Source organism: Halichoerus grypus, chromosome X (genome assembly GCF_964656455.1).
Source record: "Halichoerus grypus chromosome X, mHalGry1.hap1.1, whole genome shotgun sequence".
Lineage (NCBI taxonomy): Eukaryota > Metazoa > Chordata > Mammalia > Carnivora > Phocidae > Halichoerus > Halichoerus grypus.
The window spans coordinates 918246-946231 of record NC_135727.1 but is presented as its reverse complement, the minus strand read 5'-3'; the positions used below and the strand labels follow the sequence as shown (position 1 = coordinate 946231).

General features: G+C 46.7%; 1 protein-coding gene across 3 annotated transcripts; it reads right to left on the bottom strand.

The window, feature by feature from the left end:
• Positions 1–53: 53 nt before the first annotated feature.
• Positions 54–27986, bottom strand: MPP1 (MAGUK p55 scaffold protein 1). Of its 3 annotated transcripts, none has more exons than XM_078064177.1 (12): positions 27771–27985; positions 15002–15145; positions 14689–14767; positions 13727–13812; positions 11570–11638; positions 8807–9003; positions 6615–6721; positions 5546–5626; positions 4355–4435; positions 2419–2621; positions 2142–2216; positions 54–716 (listed from the first exon to the last, which is right to left on the bottom strand). In XM_078064177.1, exons 1-12 carry the CDS (start codon positions 27870–27872, stop codon positions 540–542), a joined length of 1401 nt encoding a protein of 466 aa, XP_077920303.1. In that variant the 5' UTR covers positions 27873–27985; the 3' UTR covers positions 54–539. The 3 variants fall into 3 exon arrangements, with proteins under 3 accessions (XP_077920303.1, XP_077920305.1, XP_077920304.1); XM_078064179.1 differs by lacking the exon at positions 27771–27985 and adding an exon at positions 21889–21952; XM_078064178.1 differs by lacking the exon at positions 5546–5626 and having other exon boundaries at positions 27771–27986.

Genomic DNA, 27986 nt, shown 5'->3' with positions numbered 1-27986 from the left:
GCAACTGGGGTTGACAGGGGCTGCCATTTCCCTCTCCAGAGACTTACAAGGTATTGGCATTTGAACACAGCAACGTTTTTATTGCTTTTGAGGGTTTCCCTAGAGCAGACATCATTCTATTGCACAGCCGCTTCATTTTGGCATTTTAGAAAGTTGAGGTTACAAATAGCTTCAAAGACACGTGAGATGCCTAGTGTAATTAAAGGTGAAGGAGCACGGGCTTTAAAGAACAAGGGCCACTGCCTTTTCTTCTCTGTGTGCACCATCTTTGATTAGCAGTTGCATTTTGATAGTACTTTGGGCCTCAGATTTCCAGAGATCCTTCTGAAACCCTGATCAGTGGGGCTCCATCGATCAGGAAAATCGGAGCCCAGCCAAGGAACTTGAACAAGACTGACACCCACTGGCCTAATTAGGATAGATGCAGAGCACTGGAAGCTGACAAACTAGGTGGAGTGTCCCTGTTTGTCTTAAAGCAAGGAGAATGGAATTCAAACTGCTAGAGAAGGGCAGAGAGTAGCTGCCCCTTTTCTGCAAGCTTAGTAAACCCAGGAGACAGGCACCCACTGTGGAGAACTGCACGCCTGGTCAAAGGCTTCTTGCAGTTTCTTAAGGGTTTCGTCAATGCCATTATTGACCAGTGAGAGGTCAAAGTAGTGTGCGTACTGGCTGCGGATGGCTTCGGAGTCCTTTTGCAGCTGCTGCAGGGCTTCCGTCTGCAAAGAAAAGAGAAGCGTGGATGAAGCAGGCCCCACAGCACGGCAGCCCAAGAGGTCAGTGATGGGTTTTAAGTACACCCTGGTTGTGGTGACCACTGCCTGGCTCAGAGTCACCTGCTTAAAGACTCCAGCCCTGAAGACCTTCCTTGAGAATGTTTAATAGAGTAGGGCGTAGAGAGACACTCGAGCACCGCAATTCTGGAGGATCTCAAACTAACCCTGATGATAAATCATCAGAGCTCGGGAGGCCAAGAGCTCCGTCGCTGTGGCGTGGACGTGAGCAGCTTCTCCCCACTGCCGCAGCCACCACCACCAACCACCACCACCCACCACCACCCACCACCACCACCACCACCACCACCACCACCACCACCACCACCACAGCTGAGGGTGACTTACAATCCCAGGCCTCTTTCTAGAATCCCAAACAAGTGGCTATGAAAAGACTGATTACTCCATAAAAGTAAAAACGTTTGCACAACGATAAGTGCCAAAAGACATGCCAAACTGGGAAAAAGATGTTTACAACTGATGTCACAAAGGGCTAATTACCCGAATACAGAGCTCCTAGAAAGCAGTAAGAAAAAGGCCAATAACCCAAGAGAAAAATAAGCTAAGGACAGGACCAGGCAGTTTGCAGAAAAGATAAAACACGCAGCCACTTAACAGAAAAGTACAGCGAGACTACATTTTTCTAGTAGATTGGTCAACAAATGAAACTTTGGCTAACAAGCAATCTCCCAGGGAACTCTCCATTCCCACCGCAAGCATCCTGGGACCTGGCAGTCCTGCCTGGAGTTTCTCGTACAGATCGAGCTGCACATACGTGAGACGCCACGTGCACAGGCCACGGAGTGCGGCGGTGTCTGTGACGGTGGGAGGGAAACAGCCCCGCCGGTGTGCGCAGTGGAGGCCGCGCGGCAACTTCTCTGTCGCATTTGGTGAAAGCAGGTGCAGGAACTCGGGTGGTGAGCAGGGAGCGGCTTTTCAGTGTATCCCTGGTCCCCTAGCTCTTCGCCTCTCCCCACAGCCACACCACACCCCTGGCGGTGGGTGTGGTGGGTTCAGTGCCACCTCTGTCCTTCCCACTTGAGCCCACGTCGCAGCAGTGTCAGGATCTGCCAAATTGCCCCTCTCTGCCACTGGACCCCAAGCACTTCTGGAACTATGACTGTCTCTGATTTATTTTGTCCCCGTTACCTAGCATGGGTGCTGGCCTACCTAGTGGTTTAATAAATGTCTGCTGAGTAAATCAAATGTGCCCATGCCCTTTGGCTTCTTGGCCTCACAGGAAGAAGGATAGCAGTAGCCAGGAGGCTCATGGGAGATATGGGCACAAGCTGAGCTCTGGACTGATGTCCCAGTCCGGGCAAACCTGGAGAATGAACCTCCACCCACCCTGTGTAACCCCGTCCTTCCCACCTGAGCGCCCTGGTCAGTAGGTGCGATGAACACAATGAAAGGTGACAGTTCGGCCGTGCGGACAATCTTCAGGGTCTAGAGAAAGAGGAAGGGGAGGAAGGAAGGAAAGAACCAGAGTTAGCTATCATGATGGCTGCCTTCTAATACATATCTTTGAGCATCACCAAGCCCAGTATCATTTCCATCACTTCTGGTACAACTATTGTGGTTTTAGGTGACCCCAGTGAAACTACGTGAACCAAACCTCATCCATGCCTGCCTTGTCAGGCCTACCCACCTGGGGCTCAATGTCAAGGATGGCAATCTTGTCCTGCTCATGAATCTGGTGCACGGTTTCAAATTTGGTGCCAAACATATTGCCCTGGTAGCTGCCAAACTCCAGGAATTCATTGGCAGAGATGTTCCTGGTCATCTCTTCGGTGGAGATGAAGTGGTACTCCTTCCCGTCTTCCTCATTCTTCTTGGGTGGCCGTGTTGTATCTGCACAAGAACCCAAATCCCTGACCAAACTGGGGGTCCTCACCATCTCCTAGGGGCTTGGCCCATGGTATCTGTATGTAAATCCCAGCTGCCTTTGGTGCAGAGAGTTTAATAGGGGGGTTTCTCCCACAGGGTCCCGAAGGGCTGACAATAGATGATGCAGAGCAGGAAATGCCCTGTCCATCCAGAATGTGTTTAACTTTCAAGAGGCAAAGCCCAACGTAGAAAATTCCTATCCCTTTCCCTATATGAAGTTACATCTCTTAAATCACCAACCCCAGGAATTAGAGCTCAGAATTGGAGAAATGACAGCTGATTATATATATATTTTAAAGATTTGATTTGTTAGAGCACAAGCAGGGGGAGCGGCAGGCAGAGGGAGGGAGAAGCAGGCTCCCCTATGAGCAAGGAAGCTGACAGAGCTCCATCCCAGGACCCTGTGATCATGACCCGAGCCGAAGGCAGATGCCCAACTGACTGAGCCACCCAGGCGCCCCCGATTATAGTTTTTAAACAGATCTATGGGCTATGGTTTGGATTTCTTGAAAGCGTATGTAAAATTTCCTTTTTATAGCTTAGAAGAGTACTCTGGTTTGGTTTAAACTCATTTTGTTAAATGTTGGAATATTCTTAAGTCACAACATTTACTATCATTCATATAAACTGTCCTCTAAAACGTGCTCCAATAAATAATAATAATAATAATCAATCAATCAATCAATCAATCAATCGTGCTCCAGAAATCACAGCTTGAAACATAACCCCTCACACTCCTCCCCAGTGGACCTCTCCTGCATCCCATGTTTATCGAGCCCCCTATCCCCTTGTCTTGTGCATCCTCTGCTTGTCTCTCAGTCCACAACTGCACATGCCTCTCTCTCTTCCCATCTTACAAAACAACAACTCTTCTTTAGTGGCTATTTCTACTTTCGAACTTCCCCACTCATTCCTCAACCCAGGGCCATCTGCTTTCTGCCCCTAGTTAGGTGTCACTTATCCCTAAAGGCAAAATGTAGAAGCAAGGAGTAAAAAAATACTAATACCAGATTCAGAATCCAGTTTTCTACTCTGATAAGCAGGATCTCTTCCTGGGAATATACACAATCATACTATGCAGATTCACTTCTGGGAATGCAGTCATCTGATTCCCTACCTGGCCACTGGCCTGATTGTTCTATTGAGAAGAATCCTACTGCCGAGACTGTGCCTTTCCTGAGCGCTGCTTTGATTCAGAAGACATTTCAGGAAAATTAGAGGCAGCCTAGATGTCAAGCAATAGTGGATAGCTACGGAAATTACAGTATAGCCACTCAACGGACTGAGATTTAGGCACATGAGAAAATATTTATAATATAAAGATGAAAAAATAATTTTTTAAAGATTTTATTTGTAAGTAACATCTCCACCCAGTGTAGGGCTTGAATCCCCAACCCAGAGATCAGGAGTTGTACGCTCCACCAACTGAGCCAGCCAGGCGCCCCGGTCATGTATGTTTTCAATAATATTACTTGCTTGCTTATTTAAAGCAGGATAAAAGTATTTTCAACTGCTTCTGTTACGCAGGCATACAACATAGTTAGCTGGAGCGATTATATGTACACATTTGCATCTTTCCAAATTGTGTTTTGTTTTTATAATCAAACATTTCAAATAAAGTCACACATAGAAAAGACCACTTTGGTATCTCAGAGTGGTGCTCCCACCTGTCCTCCAAGGACCGCAGAGGTACTTACATGGGGCAGGGTATGCGAACTTGTCCGGGTTCTGGCTGAGTAGGGCATTCTTAATGTGGCTGCGACCCACCCCACTGGCTCCTGGGGAGGGAGAAAAGACAGAAACCAGGTTGCTATTATTCTCATGAAGGCTTCCATTTCTTTCCCCAAAGACAAAGGTGGGGAGAGGTTTAGAAATGGGACGTGGGTGAGAGTGAGTGAGCAGGTGTGGCTTCCAGACTGGGGTCAGGGAGTGGCCAAGGCCCCCACTGGGAGACAAGGCTCCAAGGGCTAAGGGTCAGGACTCAGAACATAACTGTTGTTTCCAAAGAGGAGCCAGCTGACACGTGGGTTTTCTATTTCTCTTCTAAAGAGATTTGCTTTACTGAGCTCTCCAAAATTAATGGAACTGATTTATTTTTTCAATATATATATTTTTTAAGATTTTATTTATTTGACAGAGACACAGCGAGAGAGGGAACACAAGCAGGGGGAGTGGGAGAGGGAGAAGCAGGCTTCCCGCTGAGCAGGGAGCCCGATGCGGGGCTTGATCCCAGGACCCTGGGATCACGACCTGAGCCAAAGGCAGACGCTTAACCGACTGAGTCACCCAGGTGTCCCCCGCTTTTTTAATCATTTTTTTAAAGATTTTATGGAACTGATTTTTTTTAAAGATTTTATTTTTTTGACAGAGAAAGAGAGAGCACAAGCAGGGGGAGGGGCAGAGGGAGAGAAAGAAGCAGGCTTCCTGCGGAGCAGGGAGCCCGATGCGAGGCTCGATTCCAGGACCCTGGGATCATGACCTCAGCTGAAGGCAGATGCTTCACCCACTGAGCCACCCAGGCGTCCCAGTGGAATTGAATTTAAAGCAGTGTTTTTACTGGAAATTTCTCCGGAACCCTAATAATTTCCTCTAAGCAACTAATGTTTTAACTCTAAAGACAGGGTGGTGAGCTGCCCACCTAAAGTAACTAGTTGCTGAAAAACTTGGAAGGTTTAGTTGCATTTGTAAGGTAAATCCAGATGGAACACCTGTAAGGATTCAGAGAACCCCAGAGACTGTCCTCACTGCCTTTTTTTTTTTTTTTTTTTTTTTTTTTTGAGGCAGGGAGGGAGAGGGGGCATCATATGCTGCGGGCAGGACCGTAAGGAGGGAGCTGTACTCTAACTAGCAAAGCAACATGGGGAGGGGGGCGGGCACCAAGAAGTTACCGATCAGCACCAGGGTCTTCCTCTTGAATGCAGGGAGCCGAACAACTTCCTCATAGGAAACAACATCCAACTGGTCAAAAACTAGGGACAAAGAAAACCAAGCCATGTTCATTTCCACAGCTGGGAAGAACGTGGTCCAGGTGGTGAGGCGGGAAAGAGCCCAAAGTCCTGTCAGCCTGGCGTGAAGGCAGCTGAGGCTGAGGAGAAAGGACTTGGGCCTGGAGTCACTGAAGTGACGTGATCGTATTTTGGTTTCAGAAGACGAACTCTGGTAGACGAAAGGCTACAGGGGCTGGGATGGAAGCAGTGAGACCCTTAACTGCCCCACCGCTCTTTTCAGCCAACCAAACTTCATCTAACCTTACCAGAGGATGATGGGGGCTGGGACACTGTCCGGCACGACCACAGTCGCCAGTGACGGAATGATGGACAGGGCGTCCGAGTACACCACTTCTGGACCATGGATGCCTTTCCTTTGGGTCTATTTCTTGCTTTTCCCAGCCTCCTCCATCTGAACTCATCGTGACTCTTTCAGTGAATTCCTTGGACTCACATTCTTTCTAATTTTCTGGACCCCATATTCTCCTTTTTCCTCTCTCTTCTCCATAGTTTCAGTAACATCACGCTGCCCTGCACTCCAGTCCCCCCTGGGGAGGGTGAGCTGAATGGGAGATTATTCAACTGTTACCTACAGTCTGCTTGAATCCATTTATCATTTTAGTATATTATATTACCTACCACAGTAGGTAAAAAACAAAACCAAAATTAGTTCTCAGGAAAACATGCTGTTTTCTGGGGTTGCTCAGACCATGAGCTGGTCATGCTGATGGCACTGACACACTGAGAAAGGTCTGGAAGGCTGTTCGGCTGGTTACCTGAGGAGTGAGGATAATGAGCGGGTGTGAGCAGACCACTAGCTTTCCTTCACATGTACTGGGAAGATGAATGTTGTAATAAAAGAAAACCAGAAGACATGGCATGCTTCCTGTGTAACGTGTGGTCCACCATGCACGACAGCATCTCCCTTTAGCTGCCAGAAGCCGGCAGAGAGGAAGCCCAGGAAGCTTACTTGAGCTGTGCTTGGCCAGGTACTTGTCTTTGTATTTCTTCTTCTTCCCAAACGGACTGCAGCTGGGGGCTTCACTTGGAGCAGACTGAGCCACACTAGCCACTCGCCTGGCAGGAAAAGACGACCCAGAATGTCAGGGCAACCTCAGCGTAAAAGCCCCAGGGTCACCCTTCCCCTTCTCCACCAAACCTCCAGACCAGGGACACGCGGCTGCTTCAGTCGGTAGAGCCCGCGACTCTTGACCTCAGGGCTGTAAGTTCAAGCCCCACGTTAGGTGTAGAGATCAGTTAATAATAAAATCTTGAAAAAAAAAAAAAAGACAACTTCCAGACCAATCTGCTAAAAACTTTGTGCTGTCCTTGACCCTCTCATCCTCACCCCTCTCAGTCCTCACTCTCACTCTGAGGCCCCTCCTTGGTCTCTCAGCCCGTCCCTCTCTCCCTCCCTACTTCCCCCATCTCTCTGTGTGTGTGTCTCTCTCGCAGCCTCTGTGTGGATCTCTCATTCTCTCTCCAATCTCTGTGTCTCTCTCATATTCCCCCCTCAGTCTCTTGCTCTCTGTGTCTCTGCCAGGACCCCCTCAGCTGCCCTCTCTCCCTCCCGCTCTCCCACCCCCACCCCCTTCTCTGTGAGCTCTGGGTCTGTGATGAGCAGGGTTTGGACTGGTATGGAGGAGCCAACGGGCACACACAGAAACAAGTGGAAGAAGCCCGGCTGGAATGGTCAGGCTGCACTGAGGGGAGGATGTGATGGCAGGCGGGGGGGAGGGGGCTGTCACTTCCGCCTGGACACCTTTCCAATGCCAGGTATTTGGAGGCCCACATAAGAACTCTCCAGAAAGGCAAGGGAGGCACCTGCGCCCTGAGAAGCCATCACTGTGTTAGTCTCTCTGAGCCTCCTGCTCGCAGCCAGCGTGGGAGCTGCACACGATGTCTGCGGAGGCCTCCCAGGCCGCGGGGGGCGCCGGGCGTTGTCTGCTGCCTCCACACGCGTGAACCTCAGCCGACTCCGCACCCAACCCACACTCTGGTTCATTGGTTTTTGAACCTTTATGACCCTACCTCAGTATAGGAAAGCTACTACACAATGCAGCCGCGTACTATGCACCTTCCATCTATAACTAAAACAAACACATCACATATACAACTAAAACTGCAGCTTCACAAAACAATACCTTCTCTTCGATACATGAAATATATTCCAGTACTTCTACCTGATGTCCTCGTTCAAAAGAAATCCTTGTGGCAACCCGCTACACTGACTGCGCACCTCATTAAGTGGCAGCCCCGTGTGAATGCCGCCGTGCTGCTGGGTCTTCCTCAGCCGTGCGCCCCCAGTCCCGCAATGTTCTTCACGTGTTACCTGGGTCTGTCACCATTATCATGCAGGGCTGGCGCTCTATTTCATTTGCTGCTCTAATGCCAAATTTGTTTTAAGATTTTATTTTTAAGTCATCTCTACCCCCAACGTGGGGCTCGAACTCACAACCCTGAGACCAAGAGTCATGTGCTCTACTGACCGAGCTGGCTGGATGCCCCTCATTTGTTCCTCTAATTGTAAGAGTTTATTTCTATATGGCACTTCCTGTGGTTTGGTGCCACGTTTATAACTCCCACTGTGTCATCCCCAAAGATGAGGTCGACCAGAATTCAGGCTTAAATCTAAAAGGACCCCCTCCCTTAAGGCTGTACGGTGTCTTTACACTGGATTTCTTTTGCAGGGGGAGGTCCGGCACTCCCAGGTACCCAGCACTAAGTGAGCAATCCGACTCGGGCCGGATTTATTTTTTTCTACGTGCTGGGATTTTGCATTCAAGGACACACATTTCACATTTGACTGTTTTCTGCGAGTCTCAGAAGCACTAGCCTGGGAGGCAGGAGACCAGGGAGGGCTCCGGTCCCCGTGCTGTCCCTTGCTCTGTAACCAAAGGGAAAGCATTTGAGGAAACAGAGGCCCACAGACAAATGACGAGCTCTTCACGCGGGCTCCTTTACCTGTAACGGCTTCCGAGCCTAGCCCATCGGCTCACTGTTGCCCCCTCAGCCATGACGCAGGTAAGGCTGCAGGTTGGCTCGGTCGAGAAACAGAAACTACACATGAGGCGACAGGTTTTTGGAGCTAAGCAATCATGTGTGTGTGGCAAGCACGGGTCCCTCGCACTGGCGAATTTCACCCATACAAAAGTGGCTCACCATTCCTGCAGCTCAGGAGAAGGGATCAAGCCTGCTGACTCCTTGGAGGAACCTTCTACCCGCCCCTGCCACCAGTTACTGTCATCTTTGTTGATTATCTTGATGATGTCCCCAGTAACAAACTTCAGTCCCGCCTCCTTGCAAGGGATCAGATGGTCCTTTTTGGGATCATAGTCAAACTGTGCTCTCATGAACATCTGCAAAATAAGGCAAAGGGAACTGAGAGATGCCGACACCAGCACATTCAGGTCGAAAGTTCTGCTATAAGTAAATAGGCTCAGGATTGAATGAACAGCAGGGAGAAGTGACTGAAACTGGGGCTGGACCTGATCCCTCCAACATGTTAGTGGTTACTGGGGCTGATTGTCGGTCTGTCTTGGAGAACAAAGGAGCTACTATCGGAAAGGCATGTTTCCTTGGGAAATCTTTTCACGGTATGTTAACTAAACAATATGAATGTGCCAAAGGTCTTAAAATGTGGATACCCCTTGTCTCCACGATCCCCTTCTTTGCACAAGTTGTCACTTACGATGTCTGGAAAAGTATGTTCACCACAGCATTATTTACAAGACAGAAATATTGGAATCAAGCTAATTTTCCAAGAATGAGGAATTAGTTAAGTATGGTCATTTGCTGAATACATTGCCAGGCCAACTATAAAAATCAATGTGTAGAAGATAGGTAGACATCCTAGAAATGTTTAAAAGGTTCTTTTTTTTTTTAAGATTTTATTTATTTATTTGAGAGAGAGAGCGAGAGAGGGAACACAAGCAGGGGGAGTGGGAGAGGGAGAAGCAGGCTTCCTGCGGAGCGGGGAACCCGATGTGGGGCTTGATCCCAGGATCCTGGGAACATGACCTGAGCCGAAGGCAGACGCTTAACGACTGAGCCACCCAGGCGCCCCTGTTTAAAAGGTTCTAAGAAGATATGGTGAACAACTTCACATGAATACACTTGACAAATCCCTTACGAAACACAATTTCCCAAAAGCGACACAAGAAATTGAAAATATGAGCACTCATATCTCCGCAAGAAAGTACTGAAAGCCGTTACGGAACACCGTCCTCCCCTGCTCCCAAACACACATGCACACAGGCCCCACTGGCTTTGATGGCAAAGTTTTCCAAACGTAATTTGAAAAACTAAGGCTAGTCTCATACGGACACAGGACAAGATGCTTATCCAGAATACATAGAGAGCTCCTACAAATCAGTAAGAAAATGCCTTGAATGGGTACTTCATAAAGGAGGGCATCCAAATGGAGAAAAACATTAAAAAAAAAAAGGCGCTTACTCTAATTAGTCATCAGAGAAACGCAAATCAAAACCACAACGGCCAAAATGAAGAAAAAGTACTGGTGAGGGTCTGGGGCAACTGGGCAAATGAACAAGAAGGAATCAGCTATGCAACAGCACAGACATAATACTGAGTGAACGAAATGAGAAATAAAAGATTTCATGGTGTATGATTCAATTTACATCAATTTCAAAAAGGGGCAACACCTGTCTCTGATGTTAGAAGTTAGGGTTATGGTAACTGGAAACACGTACAGGGGTTCTTAGCCATGTTCTGTCTCTGGAGCTGGGTGCTGGTCAAATGGGTATGTTCAGTTTGTGAAAATCATTCTAGTTTTATACTTACGATTTGTGTATTTTGTAATATATACATACACACACATATACCCAAACTTCAATTTAAAAAGTCTGCTTAAAAAGAAAATTTTGCCACAATAACATAAACGACCTGCGCTAGAAACTTTTGCATACATTCACCTGCCAAGGCCCTATCCAAACACTTTCTCTCCTGTACCGATGATGAGCTGTCTGTGGACTGGGAATGGACCCATTTCTCTTTATATCACCTCCAGTTTCTAGCGAAGTGATGTGTACAAGGTAGAGTCTCAGTGAATTTTGAGTAAGTGCTCTTAACACTCTTTCTTCCCTTTGGCTATTATTATTGGCTACTATTAATCACTGGGCTATTATTGTTTTAAAAAATATTTGCCAATTTGCAGGGCACCTGGGTGGCTCAGTCAGTTAAGCGTCTGCCTTCAGCTCAGATCATGATCCCAGGGTCCCGGGATCGAGCCCCGCGTCATGCCCCCTGCTCAGCGGGGAGTCTGCTTCTCCCTCTGCTCCTCCCTCAGCCCCTACCCCCCAACTTGTGCTCTCTCTCTCTCAAATAAATAAAATCTTAAAAAAATAATTGCCAATTTGCTGGTGAAAAATGATACTGCACACATTTTATTTTGTTTCTTTGATGACTGGTAAAAGTGGCTATTTTTTCATATGTTCGATGTCCAGTTGTATTTTTCCTCCTGTGAATTATCTCTTCATTTGCTTTGCCCATTTTCCTCTTAGAATAAAGACATTACCCTTTCCTTTCACATCGGTTACAAACAAGCAACTCAGAAAGAAGGACTGTCTGGGGCGCCTGGGTGGCTCAGATGGTTAAGCGTCTGCCTTCGGCTCAGGTCATGATCCCAGGGTCCTGGGATCGAGTCCCGCATGGGGCTCCTTGCTCCTTGGGAGCCTGCTTCTTCCTATGCCTCTCTCTCTCTCTCTCTCTCTCTCTCTGTCTCTCATGAATAAATAAATAATAAAAAAAAGAAAAGAAAGAAGGACTGCCTGTTTGTAATGGATGTTGATTTAGTTCAGAGAGCACCAGGCAGCTACACTCGTGATATACTGAGAACTTAAAACTAAAATCATGTCATTTCAATTGAATATCAAAGAACACAACAGAGAAAATGGTGTCACCTACCTGTAGTGCAGGAAGACGATTTTGCTGGTTGGGAATTACTTTTAATGAGATCATTCCTTTGGTTTCTTTCTATTAAAAAAGAAATTATAATGGATATATAACAGATGGATCTGGGGTTTCATAAAGTCTTATTTCCCCTCTCAAACTCCCCAAAAAGTGTTTTTTTTTTTCCCAACACCCATCTTTACTGCACACTTTGAAATTTTTAGGACAATTCCTCCTTCGATATCAAAGTCTCATGTGCCCCATAAACCAGTGTAACAACATGGAGATGCACAAAGAATAATGAAGAAAAAGCTAATAATTTTCCCTCCTCCCCACACTCAACCCTAAAAGGTCTCCAGATGAACCTAAAGGAACCCTGGCACACATATACCCATACCTTTCTCGACACGAAAGAAAACATTTCCAAATATTTACACATATATCCATATTCATATGTATTTTGTTTGCTTTTAACAAAAATGGGATTATACTCTATAGAACATGTTATTCATGTTCTACCATACTCCTCATTACTGGGCATGTCGACTGTTGCCAATTTTTTTTCACTATCATCTGCTGCAATAGACATCCTTTATTTTTTTTAAAGATTTTATTTATTTATTTGCCAAAGAGAGAGTGCGCATGAGCAGGATGACGGGCAGAGGGAGAACGGGACACCTGAATTATCTCTTCATTTGCTTTGCCCATTTTCCTCTTAGAATAAAGAGATTACCCTGCTCATTTGGTTGGGCACCTGCCTTCAGCTCAGGTCATGATCCCAGGGTCCTGGGATCAGCCTGCATGGGTCTCCCTGCTCAGCGGGGAGCCTTCTGCTTCCCCTGCTTGTCTCTCTCTGTCAAATAAATAAATAAAATCTTTTTTAAGAATTAAAAATAGAACTATCATAGGATCCAGCAATTCCACCTTGGGGAAATGAAGTCCATACCCTGTAACTGGTTGATATGTCTTTTGAGACTCTTCTACCTGTTCCTCCTCTTATGACAGTAGCATTGTAGGGTTCTTTGCAGCTTCTATATCCTCACTGATTTTCTCGCTACTTGTTCTGTTGATTATTGAGAGAGAGATTGAAATCTTGGACTATAATTGTGGATTTGTCTTTTTCTCCTTGCAGTTCTACCAGTTTTTGCTTCAAGTATTTTGAAGCTCTTTCATTAGGTACACAGATGTTTGGATTTTGGTTGTTTCAAAAGGCAGGGTAAATCTGGTCCCTGTTACTTCATTTAGCCAGAAGCAGAAGTCCAGCGGGGGCTTTGTTTTTTGTTTTTGTTTGTTTGTTTGTTTGTTTAGATACACTCTACAACCAACGTGGGGCTTGAACTCACTACCCCAAGATTAAGAGTTGCATGCTTTTCAGACTGAGTCAGCCAGGCACCTCCCAAGGGCTTTTTTTTTTTTTTTTTAAGATTTTATTTTTAAGTAATCTGCACACCCAAAGTGGGGCTTGAACTCACAACCCTGATATAAAGAGTCACATGCTCCACCCACTGAGCCAGCCAGGCACCCCACGAGGACTTTTGATTAAAGCAAATCCCAGGTCTGTCGTTTAACAGCCATGTAACCATGGGCAAGTTTCAAAACTCTCCAAGGTTCAGTCTCCTTATCTCTGTCTCAAGTGAAAAGCCACATTCTGGCCAACTGCCCCATGTGGGGTTTTTTCATTTTTTTTTTTTAAAGTAAGCTCTATGCCCAACGTGGGGCTCAAACTCACAACCCTGAGATCAAGTGTCACATGCTCTTCTGAGCCCACGGGGCGCCCCTCAACTTTTCATTTATAATATCCCATCCACTCTTCATAACAAATCTACGAATAGGGATTCCTATCTTCATTTTACAGATGACTTAGAGAAATTAATTCACCTGTTCAAAATCATGGCTAGAATGAAGTAGAGCAGGGTTTCAGAGCTGCCATTAAAGACCAACGCTTTCTGACACCCAGTCCAATGTTCTTTCTAGATAGATACTCTGGGTTATTCACCTTATTTTAGAAATTTGCTAGATGAAAATAGAGAACTGTCATTGCTTGCACAGAATAAAGATTAGCAGTGGTAAGAGTCCCCTCAATGAGGTATAAAGACTTGACAGAAAAATGACATACACTGACACCAATGTGCATCCACACTTCACAAAGATAATGGCACGGAAAATACCCACCATCGCCTTCTGCAGCTGATCTACTGAGTGATTAGTCACATTTGTGCCATTGATTTCTAGGATCTCATCCCCGACGTGAAGGGAGCCTAGCACAAAATGAAAAATCAGTCCACAAAGAATAAACATTAAAACAAGAGCTGTCAATAGAAATCAAGACACCACAGAAAAGAAAGCATGACCTAGAGCATGTTCATATTCCACGGGAGAAGGGAATGTACCAAGGCCAGCACTTGACAGTTTCGTTGACCAAGCAGAATAAAAGCACCACATCCACAGCAAGTGTAATGTTTCTTTGTTGTTTAGATAGACCCACAAATGCCACCTAATGGTACAGTTAATCAATGGTTAGATTCTATGTGAAAAGTAGTTACAAATATTTGTGCTACCCTAGATACAAAAAAAAGTCCCAACTAAACATAAAAGGGTAGGGCTCACAGCATGGAATGAATCAGGTGGGCAAATACAGGTTATCATCAGCTACTAAAAACATGTCATATTTTACTGTTCTCTCACCCCAACTCCCGCCACAAACAGCTCTTACTAAAGGATGCATCTGAAAATTGACGGCACCTTCACATTAAGAAGATACAACAGTTACCTGTAATTATTTGTTTAATGTGTATTTTCTCAGTTTAATTGTTAGCTCCAGGAAGTAGAGATGGTCTGTTTCCTTCACTGTAACATATTCAAAGTCTAATGCAGTGGGTTGCATATATCTAATTGCTCAAATATTAACTGGAAAAATATTGGTATAAATAGGTGTGTAAGAACGCTCAGAGGGAGAGATGGTGGCACTGGGCAATTCATACAAAGAGCCAGTTATTAAGCCCCAGAAAATCTCTTGCCATATACACACAAATGCTCCTGGGTTTAAGATTGTAAGCTTCCTGACCCTCACCACTGAATAGGAAGTAAATGATTAATCCCTGAGTGAAACACAACCTAGGCGCCCCCCAGAGTACCTTGTCTATGAATCATGCCACCATGAAGAATCCTTGCCACCGTACAGGACTGCTTTTCATTCAGCTTCAGAGTGATTCCCTGCAATGAAGACAAATGGCACAGTCAGCTGTATTTTCAGCTCTTTCTGAGGTTATCATCTTTAGGATAATTTAAGGTGATTTCTTAGGAGAAAGATTTTTCATCTGTACCTCGGTGGTACTCAACTAGAATGGGCGTCAAAGCTGCCGGAAGGAGAGACCTGAGGGAGGGATGAGAGCCAGGGACTCAAGGGGTCAGGAGTAAGCAGGAGGTTAGAATATGATAAGGGATTACCATGGGCTCTTCTGTGACCTTCTCGAACTGTATGAGTCGCACCTTCCGTACCTCCTGCCCTTTGGCCTGGGTAGGGCTACCTGGGGCAGCAGAACCATTGGTGTACATGTCCTCGGTCACGGCATTCACCTGGTGTGACACAGCCTGTCAGGTCAAAACAACAAAGCAATGAATAAGGGAGGCAGCAGAGGCCTGCCGTCAGTCTGTAACCGCAGTTCTAAAATCTAAAAGACTCTGATGTGAGGCTATTTGTAAACGTTATTATCCAACTTAATAGACATGTTTATCCAGTTTGCTGCAGAAATATTAATGGGTTTGATATCCAGGGTGCTGCACCAAGGGTTTCTGGTTAGGGGCCACGTACTCGTATGGTGCGCACACGCACACGCACGCGCGCACACACGCACACTCACAGTCTACAGCCAAGATCCAGGGTGGGATTCATTCAAGCATCTTGATGCTCTGCGTAAAGATGATTCAGGTTAGCATTAGCCTCTCACAAATTATGTCTTTGCTACAAACAGGAAGAGAATTAGGCATTTAGGATTAGCCCCTGGCCTATGATGATAACAATAATACCACTGAACCCAAGTGGCACCCCTCCCACCACCCCAAGATGCTATCTGCACTGTGACCTTTCTCCCAACCTTGATGATGGCAAAACCAGACAACTGGCACTCACGGTGGCACGGGCAGGAGGACAGACAACAGAGCAGTGTAACAGAACATAAAGTGCAGAGACAGCATCCACCACATCCGAGCCCTTCCCCAGGGATGCACGGCCACGTGCCACGTGCCGCAAAAGATGTGGATAGTGATGTCATTGCAGCACTATTTTGTAAAAGAAAATACTATAAAATTTAATTTTTGGAATGATTCGAACATAATCTGAAGACCTCATGCTCCTTAACCCATAAATGCTTCCGTGTGTTTTCTGAGAACAAAAACTTTCTCAAAAACGAAAATTTAGCATTCATACAATACTGTATCTGGTCCTCAGTTTCTCTTCAAATTTTATCGAGTATCCCAATAATGTCCTTTAGAGCTAGATATATATTCTTTCCCAGACCAGGATCCAGGATCATGCACTGCATTCAGTTTTCACATCTCTTTAGCCTCCCTTAATTTAGAAAAGCTCCTCAGCCTTTCTTTGTCTTTCATGACTTTGACATTTTTAAGAGGACAGGCCTGCTGTTTTGTAGACTCTCAACTGGGGTTTGTCCAATGTTTTCTCACAATTAGGCTGAGGCTGTACATTTTTGGTAGGAATCCCATGGAAGTGGTGTTGTATCCTTCTCAGCCCAACAGTTTTCTTAAAAGCCCAAACCTGGAAGGACGTCAAAAGTCCGTCAACAGTATGACGAGTAAACTGGATACCACACACCAAGAGAGTCACTGGGCTGCTAGACCTCAACATGGATCAGTCTCTGCTCCTGAAGGGCTCCCTCTCAGTCTCCTTTGTTGCTTCTTCCTCATTTTTCTAGTCCGGTAATGTTGAAGTAGCCCAGAGCTTGCGGTAAGAGCTATCACAGTGGGGAAAGTCAAGTGGAAACCTCTGAATGTGTCCCCCACCCACCCCAGATAAAATAGTAAATCAAAAGCAATATGGCCAGCTGGGTGTGATTCATTCATTCATTCATTCATTCACTTCTTCCCAGCCAGTGGCCAAGGGCCTAGAGGGGAAAGGACTAGAAGATCACAGGGTAGAGGCCTGTGGACAGACGTGCATCTCATAAGATAGGGGGTGTGCCTTATGAAATAATATAAAATGGTTTAAATTTTAGTTTACTTAATCCTTTCTAAGAGGTCATTAGAAACTCTGAGAAGATGGTGAGGTTTGAAGGAGTGTTAGTTACCGGGTGGCCTCAGAAGAGGGAAGTGCTGAGGAAGAGGAAGGGCCTTGTATAGCAACTAAAGCTTAAAAAAACTCACATGACATATATGTCACATGAGTCCTATAGAATTTGCTATGAAAATAGAATTGTATTGTATTTAGAAAATAGACTTGGGGTGCCTGGGAGTACAGAACTTCATATAACTTCAAGGCACTCTACAGGAAATGGTCTAATAATACAGTTACCATTGCATCTGTTTGGGGGTGTCCTGACGTAGCAAACCTTTTCAAAGAACCATACACCCACTGGGTTTGAGTCCCTGACTCTTTTAACTACGGCTGGGTAACTTTGGGCAACTTTCTTGATCTCTCTGTGCTTTAGGTTCCTCACTGGCAAAACGAGGATAGTAACAGACACTTAGACACTGCTGAAGAAAATGGGCAGCGTTCAAAATTTCACGCATCCCTTCATTTTTAATTAATTTCCATACAGGCAAATGAAAACCTATTATTCCCAAAAGTGCTACAAAGCACAATGCTTTCTATTCTGGCAAGATAAAATTTGTCCTAAGTGACTGTGATTCAGGTTCAAGTTGGCAGCCTGTGTAAATGAAAGAAAGGGGGAAAGAGGGAAGGGAAACAGAAACCCACAAAAAAAGAAAACACGAGGAAGTCTTCAGGGATGCCAGATATTAATAACTTTCTAGAAGATGGAAAGGAGCTAGGGAAATGGTCATAGATCGAGCAGAGTTGGGACAGCAGAGCCGGGAACCTGCTCATAGTAGAATCAGCCATGGAAGACCGTGCCGTCCAGCAGACCACAACGGGCTGGGGCTCAGGAGTCCCTGCACAGAAAACGAAAGAAATGAGGCTTGAGGTGAAAATAGCTCCCCAAACGCTCCACTTTCAAGGCAGGAAGGAGGACCAGGCCAGTGGACATCTATTCATGTCTCCTCAGCCAGAGCTGCACAGCGCGGCTGTCCCGGCCTGCCAAAGGAGCTCAGAAAATAAGAACTGAGTTGGGCATCCTGCCATCCCAAACAAGATCAGGGAGAAGTGGGTGGCTCAGTCAGTTAAATGTCTGCCTTCGGCTCAGGCCATGATCCCAGGGTCCTGGGATCGAGCCCCGCATCGGGCTCCCTGCTCCGCGGGAAGCCTGCTTCTCCCTCTGCTGCTCCCCCCGCTCGTGCTCTTTCTCTCTGTCACGCTTTCTCTCTCAAATAAATAAATAAAATCTTAAAAAAAAAAAATCACGGAGAAATGGGATAAAGCTGTTGGGTCGGCAGTCAGTTATAATAATATAAAAACCATTTACTGACTTCCCCTTTTCAGAATCTACCTATAAACAAGTCATGAAGCAGTCATAGTTGAAGAACACATTGTATATGTCAACACCATGACAGAAGTTGACAGGAGAAAGGAAATGAAGGGAAGGGGCCACTGATCTGGTCACCTTACAAAGTGGGGAGGCAAGACGTATTCTCTACAGTGAGTGGGATGATACGTGAATAATGGTATAATTTAAAGCAGAAATTGTAAATGGATAGCTCACGAGTCTGTTTTATTTTGACCACATACTTTAATTTAGTAAAACCCAGAAGATTCTAAGCTCTCTTTAGAAATTTCAGAAGACCTGGCACTGCTCACATGGCTGAGGGTGGCTGTGCCCTGCAGGTGGCCACGTGCTCTCCAGCTCACTTCCTACTCCTGCTGATTCCCCTGTACCTGAGATGTTATTTAACGTGCTATAGCCCTTCTGGGTTCAGCCTCAGGGTCCGGGCGGGGGCGGGTCCGGATAAATAGATGTTATTTTTCTTACACACAACTGGCTTCATGCACCTGATCCATCTGGGCTACGTTAAACGTACCTCTGGATGACTTTTAAAAAAAAACCATGTATGTTATAAAAGGCACACGCCCTTGAATAGCTGAAAAATTTTGAAAAGGAAGAAAGTACGAGGAATCAGTCTACACACCTGCACGACTTATATAGTTGCAAGTAATAAAGACTGTGTGGTATAGACAGAATAGAGAACCCAGAGATAGACCCACACAGATACGCCCAGGTGATTTTGACAAAGGTGTGAAAACAGTTCGATGGAGGAAGGGTAGTCGTTTCAATAAATGGCGCTACAGCAAAACTCCACCGACCTAAACCTCACACCTTTACAATGGGTCACGGACCTACATGTAAAGTGTAAAACTCTTAACACTTTTTAGAAAAACAACATAGCAGACAGTCATCGGGATTTAGGGCTAGACAATGAGTTCTTATACCCGACACCAAATGCAGGATCCGTAAGAGGAAAAGTTGATAATTTGGACCTCTTAAAAATTAAAAACTTCTGCTCAGTGAAAGCCTGTGTGAGGAGGATGAAAAGACAAACTACAGAATGAGAGGAAACATTTACAAACCAAACACCCAACAAAAGACTAGAATCTAGAATATATAAAGAATGCTCAGGACGCCTGGTTGGCTCAGTCGGTGAAGCGTCTGCCTTCAGCTCAGGTCATGATCCCAGGTCCTGGGATCGAGCGCCGCATGGGGCTCCCTGCTCGGCGGGAAGCCTGCTTCTCCCTCTCCCACTCCCCCTGCTTGTGCGCACGCTCTCTCTCACTCTCTCAAATAAATAAATACAATCTTAAAAAATAAGAAAAAAGAATGCTCAGTGCTCAACACTAAAAACCATCTAATTCTATACCTGAAACTAACAGTACACTGTATGTTAACTGGAATTTAAATAGAAAACTTGAAGAAAAGAAAAGCTATAGAGAACGCACTGATGGTTCCCCCAGGGGAAGTGGGTGGGGGATGGGTGAACTAGGTGATGGGGATGAAGGTGATGGGCACCAGGTGATGTATGGAAGTGTTCAATCACTACACTGTATACCTGAAACTAATATTACACTGTATGTTAACTAATTGGAATTTAAATAAAAACTTAAAAAAAATAAAAACCATCTAATTAAAAAATGGGCAAAAGACCGGGATCCTGTGGGTGGCTCAGTGGGTTGGGCATTGGGCTCTTGATTTTGGCTCAGGTCATAATTTCGGGGTCCTGGGATCAGCCCACATAGGGTTCCGAGCTGGAGGTGGAGCCTGCTTGGGATTCTCTCTCTCCCTCTGCCCAACCCAACTCGCATACGCCCGCTCACTCTCTCTCAAATGTATAAATAAATCTTTTTAAAAAATGGGCAAAAGACCGGACCAGGTATCACTGAAGAGGATAAGGAAGGAAGGATGGCCATCAGGGAGAAATGCAAACTATAACCACAATGAGATCCCACCACATGCCTATCATAATAGCGAAGATAAAAGCAATGAGAACACTAAATGCAGGTGAGGATGCGAAGAAACTGAATCTCTCATCCTTCCTGGTGGGAATGTAAAACGGCATGGCCATTTGGGAAGAGAGTTAGGTACTTTCTACGATTTTATTTATTCATGAGAGACAGACAGGCAAAGGCAGAGGGAGAAGCCGCCTCTCTGCTCCACCAGGAGCCTGCTTCTCCCTCTGCCCTTCCCCTCCCTCTGTTTGTGTTTTCTCTCTCTCTCTCGCTCTCTCCTTCTCTCTGACAAAGAAGTAAATAAAATCTTTTAAAGAACAACAAGTATCTTACAGCCCAGCAACAGCACCCTGAGAGAAATGTTCACACAAAACTTCTATGTGGAGGTTCATAACAACTTTATTCCCAATAGCTAAAGCTTGGAAACAACCAGAATGGCTATAAAGTTATTGGTGATCAGCTGAACAGATGAAGTCACTTCTCAGCAATAAAAAGGGAACTATTAATATACACAACAACTTGGGATGGATCTCAAAGGCATTCTGATGAGTGAAAAAAGTCAATCTCAAGAGGCTGCATATTATGAGTCCATTTACATCACCTTTTTGAGATCACAAAATTATAGAAAGGGAGAACAGAGTAGTGGTCGCCAAGGAGACACGTGACTGTACCTTGACTGGCGTGGCGGTCATACACATGCACACATGACAAAATGGCACAGAACTACACTCAGTCTTTGTACCAATGTCGATTCCATGGTTCTGATACTGTACTATTATTGAACTCCTAGTAGACAGAATTGAACTTATTTGCACAAAATAACTAGCAAAATGGCCGGCAAGTAGCACTTGTTTGCAACCCAACAACTATAACCAAGAGAGATTGGTACCAAAGAATGGCTACCGACAAGACATCCTTGAGAGCTATGCGGTATACAGGATCGGTTTTCTGGAAAGTAAGAGGCCACGACACACAGTGTCCAAACAGTTCTTCAAAGTATGGCCCACGGTGACCCGGGACCATGTGGTTAACACTCTTCAAAGCAAAGTAGCTACTGCCACGGATGCCCCCGCAACAGGGCATGACGTTACATATTTCAAGCGAGTAGACTCAAGAAAACCAGAGGAAAAAGAATGTCACGTTGGAAGGAAGACTTCCTCTTCTCAAATTCACCATCTGTGCTATCGGGATGTTTTTACCATCCGCATGTGTTATAGAACGAGGAATTCAAGGACCACTGTCTGTGATGGCTGCAAAAAAATGATGAGCTCAAGTGTCAAATTTCTGGCCTCAGAGTATGAAATAAAACCCAGGACTCTCCTTGAGCCTCATTTATGAATTTCTTACCACTACTAATTGTGGGGCCGGAAAAGCTGAAAACTCAACTCAGGAGTGAGTTCTATAGGCTTATCAGCAACTACCATTTATGTGCGTTGCTAACCGCAGGGGGCCATAAAGTCAGGAAACATGGCTCATATTATTTTATCATGTGCTGTAACGTACTGTCAATAAAGTGTTTATGATGATTCACCTGTGTTTCCAGACTCAGTGGGAACCTGCATACTGTTCTAAACAGTGACAGATTAGAAAGTCTTAGTCCACAGAATACAAACTGACCTTTGAAATGGGAAGAAGCCTACATGATAGTGTACCTAGAACAGGCAGATAAACCGGCACACTTACCTCATATTCTTCTTATTCAGCTTTATTGCAAAGATTGTTTTTAACATGTCAGCCTTTAAATTAAGGACTCAGCAAAGCTTACCAGAGGCAGAACACATTCCAGTCAGAAAAGTTCAAGAGCTGCTATCCCAAAGGTTGGTCTTTCAAATGTGCTTACCCATCAAGCTGCTCTTTGCGATGACTAAGAGTCACTATTACACTCACCCAGAAGTTGCGAACGATGACTAAGATAAACGGAAGTCTTCAATGTGCTAACTAAAGAACCGACGTGTAACAGTAAGGCTTCTAAAATCAAACCACAATGTTCTCCACTGCAAATTTGTCCTTGAGCAACCCTGTCTTCCTGTATGTCTTCAGTGAAACTTCCCTAGACTACTCTTCAATCTCACCTCCGAGCAGCCCCTGTATCTCCTCACCACAGACACCTGTGGGGACAAGGATATAGAGACATCCACTTCCACTGGATGTCTGTGTACACACGCGAAAGGTGATTCCTTAATTCAGTCTGTGGGTCTGTGACCACATGAAGCGCAGGACATCTTCACATAGTTAAGTCATGCTGTCTGCCCTCTGGCAGCTCATTACTATAAGGGGAAGTCATTCATTCATTCATTCATTCATGCAACGTAAATGATAAATGGAAAAGATAGCCTCCATCAAGTTTAAGGTTGTCTTAGAGTGTAAGCACTCAAAGGACACAAAACACGGTTTTCAGCTTTCTTCAAAACCAGCAAATGGAGCTTCACACAGGCTTTCTGATTGATGAAGAGGGTGGCACCTGCAGGGGAACAAAGAGGAAGACGACAGGAAGTCCTAGGGGCAGACGAAAGAGCGGTCTGTTCTTCAGTGGGAGGCCAAGACAAGCACTGGGATCCAGACACGAGTTTTGCCCCATGAAGTCGCATCCCAGTCTTCAAGCTACATAAGTGGCCCACACTGAACCTAGGAGGAAGGGGAAGGTGTTGTTGGCCTTCCACTCGGGATACTTAACTTGCCCATCTTTTGACCTACTGCGTACCAGACACCTGTCCTGGCCCCCTGATCTGCCCTAACTTGTCTTGTTTCCACAGCTGAGAGATACAGATTGGATTGTTTCTTCTGTTCGCTTTGTCTCCTTGAGCTGGAACGTAAGTCCCACATGGGCACCCACACCAGGAGCTTGCTCCACATTCACTGATGACATGAATGACTCGCGAGGCACGTGCTGCTGTTTCCTGAGTCATTACTGCCACGTGACTGCCAAGTGACACGAAGCAATGCTGAACAAGTAATAAAGGCAAACGCCCCAGAGTTTGCTTCCAACTGAAAGCTCGCCGCCCTCATCTCCCGGTGGGCGGGGGGAGTGGCTCTGGGTAGGGGTGACTGCTCACCCCTCAGCTCACCGGCTGCAGAAACTGGGGAGCAACCCCCCCCCCCCACGCCTCCAGCCTTTGGTCTGCAGCCTTTTGGCTGTTAACTACCGGAACTGCTGGACTGGGAGGAAACATCTGCCGCAGGGTTCAAAGGAAGCTGGGACTTAAAAAGAGATGAAAACAAACTTGGCGGGGCTGGGGGGCGGGGTGGGCGGGGGTGCGGGTGAATAAAACAGCGCAACTAAAGCTGGCTTTTTCATCCAAACAATCGCATTAAGAATGAGTGACAGCGAATGCAGGCAAGAACAAACATTTGTTCAGCCTACTGTTAGGCTCTTGGCCAACTGTTTCCACGCGGAGACTTAGGAGAAGGCCAGGCCAAGAAGCCAAGCCATCCCCAGATGGCAGACTGTGGGAGCAGCCCCACATCAGCCTGGGCAAGATCTACTCCACTTTGGGGAAAAAAGAGAAACTGAGAAAACCAAGAGTACTCTAAGGTATTATTAGAAAGAGATTAGCACTTTTACCACAAATGACAAGAGCTGGGGAGAGGAAAGCCTAGGATCCGAAGTTTCTGGCGAGAACTATCTTAAAATCATACATTAACTAGGTGCACTGTTTCTCAGGCACTAAATCCATTTGAGAACACATACATCAATCAATCCAAAGGTCAAGTCTCTAAAGATCCTTTTCCAATGCACTTTATCTACCCAGTGTACTAGGTACAGAGGCAAAGGCTTCTTCCCTCGTAGGGAAGGTGACTTTTGAGCCAAAACCTACATATGTATGTATGCATGTATATTTCTTGATATGAAGGAAAAGGAAAAAGTGAAGCATCAGAAAAGAAACTTCTGGTTCCCAGGGCGCCTGGGTGGCTCAGTCAGTGAAGCATCTGCCTTCGGCTCAGGTCATGATCCCAGGGTCCTGGGATCGAGCCCCGCATCGGGATCCCTGCTTGGCGGGAAGCCTGCTTCTCCCTCTCCCACTCCCCCTGCTTGTGTTCCCTCTCTCACTGTGTCTCTCTCTGTCAAATAAATAAATAAAATCTTAAAAAAAAAAAAAAGATAAAAAAAAAGAAACTTCTGGTTCCCTAATTCAGAGTTTTTCTTCCTGTTTTCCCTGCCCTCGGGGTCACTTCCCTTGCCCCGCAGACAAGTTTGGAGCTGCATTTACTCTTGCCTTCCTACACTCCATACTCAGGGTCCTCCAGTTTTAGCAACACTGAAAGGTTTGAGCAATTCACTGCTTAGGGGTGAAATCTCTGCATCCACGAAATGTCTGCTGATTCTGGCTCCCTTGCCCCGGGGAAAATTTGACAGCGTCTCAAGACATTTTTTGATTGTCACAACTGAGGGGGGGGGTGTATTACTTTTCACAACAAAAAATGATCACACTCAGGGTGTCACACTCTGGCAAGAACCTCAATGGTTTCGCACAAGCAGTAGCCCCGGCCTAGAGCACCATTCACCGACGACATCCTCGATTCGGCAGGACTGAAGGTCTGACAGCTTTACAGCACTCTACACCTGCCTCTGTGTCCTCCCTTCTGGACTTCTCAGCTCCAGAACCAGGCCTGCATGTAGTAGGCAATCAACAGACTGGCCAGAATGGACGACTACCAGCGTGGGGTAACGCATCTGACTGCCTACGGATCAACAGACAGATCTTAGGGGAAGCTTACCTGGGGCCTGACTTATTTGTCAGTGAACGTTGAGGGATTTACTACATGGGCAAAGTGCTGTTTTGAGCAGAATGCAAGAGGAATTCCTCAACCCATTGTATGTGCACTAGTGAGCACTGCCGTAAAGAACAAGGCCAGAGATAGCTTATGAGCTTCTCCAAGAAAAGAAATATACTTAAATACGGGAGACAGGCTACAGTTCCAATCTATTGTGAAATTATTTTCTTTTTTTAAAAAATTTACTTATTTATCTGAGAGAGAGAGCATGAGTGGTGGGAGGGGCAGAGGGAGAAGCAGACTCCTCGCTGAAGGAGGAGGAGGGATCATGACCCGAGTCCAAGGCAGACGCTTACCCCTTAACAGACTGAGCCACCCAAGCGGGGCATCCTTTTTCAATATTAAATGTGAACTATAATCAGAAGTGAAACTTTGAGGGGCACCTGGGTGGCTCAGTCGGTGAAGCGTCTGCCTTCGGCTCAGGTCACGATCCCAGCGTCCTGGGACAAAGCCCCGCTTTGCAGGGAGCCTGCTTCCCCCCCTCCCTCTGCTTGTACTCTCTCTCTCTGTCAAATAAATAAATAAATAAAATCTTAAAAAAAAATAGAAATGAAACTTTGGGTTTTGAGTCTTCAGAACTTTTACAGAAAGAATTCCCCTTAAAAGAAGCTTTCAGCTTCACCATTTTCTGGATTCTGTCCAAGCCAACAGCTCCGTCGCAGGTTTGCCTGCTTCTTGCCCGTAGGGGACGATGTGCTGATGCTACGGGACAGGCGGCTCTGAGGGAGATGCTGGACGGACCAGTGCAGTTCGAAGTGTTTGACAAGCATTACCTCACGTAACCATCCCCACAACTCCCCAAACAGGTCCGTTTGACAGAGAAGAGAAACCGAAGGCACAGAGAGCCCAGAAGCTTGCCCAAGGGCACACGGCAAGTGAGACGCAAAGCCTAGTGTTGGCAGCAAAGGTAAGAGTCCCAGAGGGAAGATGAACCTCAAGGAACCACTGGAGATTTTCCCTCCGATGTCCGCACAGTGGCCGATCCGGGTGCTATTCCATTCAAGGATTTAGCAAGTTTTCTTTCACCTGCTTCAAATTCTTTAAGAACACCAAAACAAAGTGGCTACCCAGTAGATCATGTGCCGTAATTGAGGACTGCCGACTCAGAGGGCGCACTACAACGTAAGTCTTGTAGTGATAGGGCCTTTCTTCCAGAAGGCCCACAGCGTCTCAAGCCTGTCCCTAAGGAGCAGACAGGTTTACACAAGGGCTGGTCGTTCAGTTATATATGGGGCTCTGGGTGTGCTAAGTGGAAGGAGCCTGATAGAAAAGACTGCATACAGTTGGATTCCACTTATAAGACACTCCTGAAAAGGCCAAATGCTAGTGTCAAATAGTGTCAAAATGCAGCTCTGTTTCCAGGGTGATTTCCAGGTTTCCAGGGGTGGGGGGAATGAGTGAAAAGGACCACCAGGGAACTTTCTGGTTACATGACTGTATGAATTTGTGAAATCTTATTGAACAGACTAAATAAATTTATGAATTATATGTATGCTAATTATACCTCAGTAAAGCTGCCAAAAGGAAATTTAATAAAGAGATTTTATTAAAAAGTTAAGGCGCAGCCAAGTGAACTGATTATAGAGAATCCAAGCCTATGGGGAGCCGGGTTGTTTTAGATCCTGATTCCCTCCTAGTGCATATTCCACTACATACCTTCCAATTCCGTCTTGCCATCTGAATAACAATACTGTGTTCCCCACCTGCTCATTCCCGCACTCATTCAAGCCTAGAATATTGCGATCATGACTGGAAACAACACACAGGTGTGAACACTGTACTGATGCTTATCAATTGTTTCCTTGAGCTCTACTGTTTGCTTTACCTTGTGAATCTTCAGTGTCCTCATCTGTGGAAGTGGAAGGTTATGCTAAATCTCTTCTGTCCACCTCTTCAGTCGCTTATTAATTCACAGACACTTCTGAGGACCTCTTTATTAGGCATTTAAAATAAAAGCAGTGAGCATGAAATAGCCCTGCCCTGAAAAATCCCGCAGTCTAGGAAGGAGATTCACACGGACTTCTGTAGACAGTGCAGCTGCTGCTTGGCTCGCTCTCTCTCTCGCTCTCTCGCTCTCTCGCTCTCTCGCTCTGTGGACATTCACTAGTAGCACCTGACCACCAACCCGTGAGGAAGGCCAGGCTACCTGGAGGGGCTGCTGGGCCTATATTCGGGGCGATGGCTCCAGGTGGGAGCCAGCCTCAGCCTGCAGAGGAGTGAGCGAGCATTCTGGCGGCCGCACCTCTGCGTAAGACACAACCTTATTCTGCTGGGTGAAACCCACACTCGGAACTATGAGAGATGAACACGGAAATGCCCCACGTCCTCTCCGGGCATCCCTGAGGGGAGAGCTTAACAGCTGTCTGCCACCCATCCCAGGAATCACCTCTGGAACCCGTGCACCCTGTCCACCCGAAGGCACACACAGGCCACCCCATCTGGGTGGGCCCTCCCCAGATGCAGACGGACGGTGAGCGAGCGCTTTAGGGGCAGAGTCAGCTTTACAACCGTTTCTGCGGACCCAAACACACGCATGTCGACACCAAGCAAGCAGAGCGACTCTGCTGGGGTCTGTTCCCTCAAGTCTTTGCCTTGGCCTGCCTCCCGTCCACGAAGAAGTTTCCCTTGACCCTAGTAAGCGCCCCGTCCGGGCCGCGCGGCCTCCCCCAATTCCCACCCCCGGGGGCTCCCGGGGGAAAGGACCCCCGCACCTGACGCCCCCCCACGCAGCCCCGGGAGCCGCCGCGGCCCCCAGCCCGAGGGCAGCCCCCCGCGGCCGGGCCACGGAGCGGGCAGGTCCCGCTGCGGGCGGCGCGGCCTGGCGCCGAGTCCCGGCCCCTCAGCCCGCGCGCGGGGAACGGCGGGGCCTCTCACCTCGGGCCGGCCGCGCTTCTGCAGCAAGTGCTCCAGGTAGAGGTCGGAGAGCGCCGTGCGCATGCTGCCCCCGCCCTCGCCCTCGCTCGCCTTGAGCGTCATGTCGCAGGAGCCTGGACGCGGGGCCGCGAGCCGCGCACAGCCGCCAGTACGAGCGGCGAGGCCTGCGGGGCGGCGGAGGCGGCGGAGGCGGCGCAGGCGGCGCGGCCGGACCCG